Consider the following 4,978-nt stretch of genomic DNA (forward strand, 5'->3'; position numbering starts at 1 on the left):
AGCTTTGCAAGAAGGAAACAGCTGAACCTGGTTTTGACAAGAGGAGTTGTAGCAACACCAGGGAGTCTCAGGAGATGAGGGATGACCACATGTAACATGGGAAACCACACTTCATGGCAGCACAGCCATTGCAGAGAGATGCCAGGGGATAAGATTAATTACTCTCTAACCTTTTCTTTCTTCTTCTTTCTTTCTGGCAGCTTCTTCCCTTTGCTTCCGGATGATGGCTAATCGGGCCAGATCTGCCTTGGCCTGCTCTGTCTTCCCAGCAAGGTGCATCTTCATGTACCTTTCTTTTGCTTTTTGTTTCTCTATTTCCTCCCTGTTGGAATGAATCACCAGTCAGCAGGGAGCCCACCAGAGCAGGCAGGCACAGGCAGGCACAGGCAGGGCAGGGGAGGCTTTCAGCTGGGAGGACACAGTGAGGGCAGAGCTGGGGGGCCCTGTCACCAGTTTTCAAGCACAGGCTCTACCTATGGGTTTCAACAGGGGTGATGAGAGAGATGATTTCCACCTTCATTCAGCCAAAGGACACTGAACCATGAGGTCAAACAAATCAGCCCTGGACTGCACAGCAACTGTGACGTGTTCTCCTCAGCCTCACCCCACAGGGCTGAGCTGCTGCTGAAGCAACTTACCCCATAATCTTGCACTCTGGAACTCTCCCTTGCTAAACGAAATTAGAAGATTCAACTTTGGTTCTCATCTGACTCATCTGCTCAGACAAAAATTTCACCACAACCCCTGGAATCTGTGAAACCAATACCTGCCACCTGGGCACCTTCTGTAGAGGCTGAAATGGCCCCCAAGGTGGCTCCTGGTTAATGGATTTCAGTTAGGTCTGACTTTTGGGACAAAACTTCAGGAAAGGAATGGTCTATACCCACTTCAACAGCAAAACTTCCCTGTCCCAGTGCACCTAGCCAAGCTGCCTGGCCCCAGGATGGCCATGGCTACTCCCAGAGGACAGACAACTTCTGTGGAGTTAGTTAAGGAGACTGAACCACAGAGAGTCCTGCCCAACCACCTGCTGCTGTTCAGCATCTGCTCTGCACAGCAACACACTCAAAGGGCTTCCCCAAAACACCAACACACACAGGGCAGGGAAGCACCTCCCAGGATGAAATTCCAGCAGGGAAGACTCACCGCTCTCGTCGGGAGAGCTCCTTAGGTCCATCCAGGTCCAGCTGAGTGACTTTCTTGGTTGTCTGAATGACACGGTTGGGATTCTCGATGTCTATCAACCCCTCCACTCCCTTGCGCTTTTGCTGAGGTTCAAGAAGAAGAGGAAGGTTAAAAAGCCTCTGACATCCACCCCTATCTTCCAGCAGAGCTCCTCAGACACACTGCAAAACACTCCCACAGCAAAATGTCCAAGAGGTTTTCATTACCAGGCAACAAAACCATCCCAGAACAAAGACTTGCACTGCCAGGCATCTTCAGCCTTTTTAAAAAATGCTACAATTACACAAGTTTTCATTCTGAGAATGAAAATTTCCTTTCACTGCAAAATGCACTCAAAGGAAAGGGGTTTTCTTTGGCTTCTAAAATTACTCCTTCCATTAAAAATTTGCCGTAGGCAGCAGTCAAAGAGACCTGGGAGTGAAGAGAACATGGGTGGTGCAAATGCATTAAGTACCCCGAGAACAAGAGTACCTGGTAATCATCATCATCTTCATCACTCTCATCTGAATCTAAAGACTTCTTCTCCTTTTTAGGGTCCCCTGTTGCTCCTTCACCTCCTTCTTCTTGCTCCTCTTCTTCCTACAAAGTCACAGGGAATTAGGGAAAATGTGTGCCAGTAAAAATCCCAAATCCAGCAGTGACTTGTAAATGGGAGTTTTGGAGGGAGGACAGAGGGAGCTGCAGAGCAAGAGTGAAAAACCACCAGCTGGCACTGGAGACCAGAACAATGCAACATGGGAGGGAAGAGATATCTGGGGCTGGTGTGTAACCGTCTTCCTTGTCCTTTAATCTTCACAGTGTGAACAGTGTGGTCTACCTGGTCTCTGTGAGGAACCAGACTGAATCCCACCCTGCAGGCTCCCCAGACAGAGATATTCAGAACCCACCTTGTGATCACTGACAGAATGATCTGCGGCTCTTGACTGAGCCACACTTCTCAGGGGCTGCAGGTTAAGCACATTGCACAAGCCAGGACTGAGGACAACAAGTACGTAACAAAGGCAAACACCTACCCTTGCCTTCTGCTTTTCTGCTTGGAGCTGGGCATCAATCTCTTCAGGACTTGTGTACTGCCTTGCCCGGCCTTTGTGGCCTCCTTTTCTACCTGTACAAAACAAACACAATCAATAAATGGTTCAGGGATAAACTTCTGGAAAGGTCTGCTCATCCTGTACTCTCTGGATTTTTGGTGCAGATGGGACAAACCAAAAAAGCTCCTCTGCTAGAATCCAAACAATGAAAGAAGGACACACTGAACTCAATGAAACTCTCCAGGAGTTTTGGGTGAGAATTTGGATTATTGATCCATATTAAGATACTTGGGGAATCAGTTCTTTTTTTCCCTGTGGTCTGGTTTTGGAGACATCACCACCAAGGCTTGTCCTGCAGAGAGGGAGCCAGGGAGGTGCTGCCCAAGGTGGGTGTCCCCATCCCTCACCCACAGCAGAGCTGGGACACTCATTGCTGGGCAATGAGCTTCCAAGTGTCCCTCAGCTCTGGGTGACACCACCCTTCCCTGCCCACCCCTGCCTAACCAGCCCCTTCCCAGGCTGGCATGGGGTGCTCAGTCCTAAGGCTGCTCTCCATGCTTTCTGCTCCTGTGGCACCCATGGTCTCCGAGGAGCTTGTCTCCTTATCTCCTTCCCTAGACCAAGGCTGTGCCAGGAGAAAACAAGAAGATAACTGGACAAAAGCTTTGGGAATTATAATAGAGCTAAAGAACTATGAAAAGGAGCCTCCATGTTTCACTGCTTTGCAAGGAAAAATCAAAACAAGTTCTAGGAACTGGGAAGAGGAGACTCCGCTTCACTAGCTGGGCTGCCTGGGGAAGATCTGCAAAATTCTGTTGATTAATGAATTGCTGAAGTCATGAATGACTCCTGCAAGAGACTGCTCTGTTCTTCCAGCTCAGAGAACTCTGGAAAGCAAGCTGAGCAGTGGGGGTCCAGCCTTGGGCTGTAGAGATCAAGGGAGAGGCTGCACAGGATGGAGCCAGAAGCAGAGCCCAGGTGAGGGGGCGAAGGAGAGTCGGAGGGGAGGAGCAGGGAACCCTCCCACCCTCCCCACCTCACCTGCTGAGGACAATGGAACCTTTAGGGTGGGGGGGCTGAGGGGATGGTCCCTCCTGCCTCAGGGCTGTGCAGGACGTGGGGGCAGGTGTCAGTGTGGAGGGACAGGAGGGAGGGACAGGAGCTTTGGAATCTCAGCTTCTCCAGAGCAGCCCCCCTGGCTCAGCAGAGACAAACTCTCAGGGTTTGGCTCAGCAGAAGCTGAGCTGTGGAATAAATTACCTCACCAACCCCTCTGCAAAGCCTTCCAGAGACCCCTGGGGTGTTTGCCTCAGGTGGGGGCCAGGGAAGCTCCCAGGTGCCAGAGGTGTTTCCTGTTTGGCTGCTCCCAACCACCCCCCAGGGCAACACTCTGGGAACCAGACCAGCCCGGGAGCTCTGCAGCCCTCACCTCCCGGCCCAGCACGTGACATCACTCCAGAGGAACAAGAATAACATCCCTGACACATCACCTAACACCAGGAAAACCTGCATGAAGCCCCAACAAACCTGAGGGGAGCTCAGCAGGGGCTGGGGCTGTGCTCTGCACAGGAGATCAGACAGGCAGGGACCTGCTCCCACATCTGCCACCAACCTACTGCTCCAGGCTGTGCCCCTCACAGCAGCTCCCTGCCTCAGTTTCCCAGCTGTGAAAGAGGGATAAGGATCCTTGTCCTCTTCTTGGAGCACTTCACAGACAGAATCACCTGCAGGTCTCCCTGGCAGGACAAGCAGCTGCCCCAGGCAGCAAAACACGTGCCCAAACACACCAGGCCTCAGCTGCCAGCAGGGAAGTTAAAGGATTGAAATAAAAAAAGTGTCCAAGGGCAGGTTGGATGGGGCTTGGAGCAACCTGGGCTGGGGGGAGGTGTCCCTGCCCATGCAGGGGTGGGACTGGATGGTCTTCAAGGTCCCTTCCAACCCAAACCAGTCTGGGATTCCATGATTCTATGAGAACAGGAGGATATGGAAGGAATCCTTATTCTCTTTGAATCAAAGTATTCAAAAAGGAAGAAAATAATAAAAAAAATAGTGCTGTAACCACATTTATTCATGGCTGGATAACATCTTCACTCGAGATCAAGCAGTGAGTGCAAAAGGCCACTCCATAATAGAACAACTCTGACTGACCTGGGGGGTGGGCAAAGATCCAAGATCCCAAGAAGCAAAAGGTTGGAAAGAAACATGTAAACCAAACATTTTAAACTGTACAAGGAAACCCAGAGCAGGAAACTCCTTGAGTTTTGGGGTCATAACCCAGCACAGCTCTTTGTCCTCACAAAAAACAGGGGGAAGCTTCAGCCTTGATCACAGTCCCTGGGCAAGGGACACACAATCAAGTGTCCCTGGAGGAAATCGAAAGAGAAGCAGCTTTGGAACTAAAGCTTGGGAAACGCTGCTGGAATCAACTGCAGGAAACCACAGGAAGGTGAGTGGTGAGGCTTGGTTTGCATTCAAGGCTGTGACTGGGGTTTCACCGACGCTGGCACAGGAGCCAATTATGCAGATGGTGGATCTGGAGAAGGTTCTGGGTGGATCCAGCTCAGCCCTGACAGTCCCTCCTTAATCACACCAGCAAGTCGGTACCTGCTCCCTAACGCCCAGATGCGGAGCCGCCGGAACCACATGAAAAAAAGCCGCGTTTGGAGCCCCCGGAGCGTGAGGAACAACCCCCGGGTCCCGGCCCCCCGGCCGGACCCTCTGCCCGGTTCCCCCACCGAACCGCCGGTGGGGCAGGTGTTCAG

The 4,978-nt window shown here is 51.6% G+C and overlaps 1 protein-coding gene across 1 annotated transcript in view; it reads right to left on the reverse strand.

Annotated features, from left to right (window-relative positions):
• The window catches only part of PDAP1 (PDGFA associated protein 1), a 4,755-nt gene extending 1,088 nt beyond the window's left edge, over positions 1-3,667 (reverse strand). The window contains exons 1-5 of the mRNA XM_009993721.1: positions 3,646-3,667; positions 2,199-2,290; positions 1,657-1,764; positions 1,147-1,268; positions 171-322 (exon numbers count right to left, since the gene is read on the reverse strand). Of these exons, the coding sequence (XP_009992023.1) occupies positions 171-322; positions 1,147-1,268; positions 1,657-1,764; positions 2,199-2,290; positions 3,646-3,667 (496 nt within the window). The remainder of the gene's footprint in view (positions 1-170; positions 323-1,146; positions 1,269-1,656; positions 1,765-2,198; positions 2,291-3,645) is intronic.
• Positions 3,668-4,978: the final 1,311 nt, after the last annotated feature.

This window comes from Chaetura pelagica, unplaced genomic scaffold (assembly GCF_000747805.2).
Source record: "Chaetura pelagica isolate M959 unplaced genomic scaffold, ChaPel_1.0 scaffold213, whole genome shotgun sequence".
Classification (NCBI taxonomy): Eukaryota; Metazoa; Chordata; class Aves; order Apodiformes; family Apodidae; genus Chaetura; species Chaetura pelagica.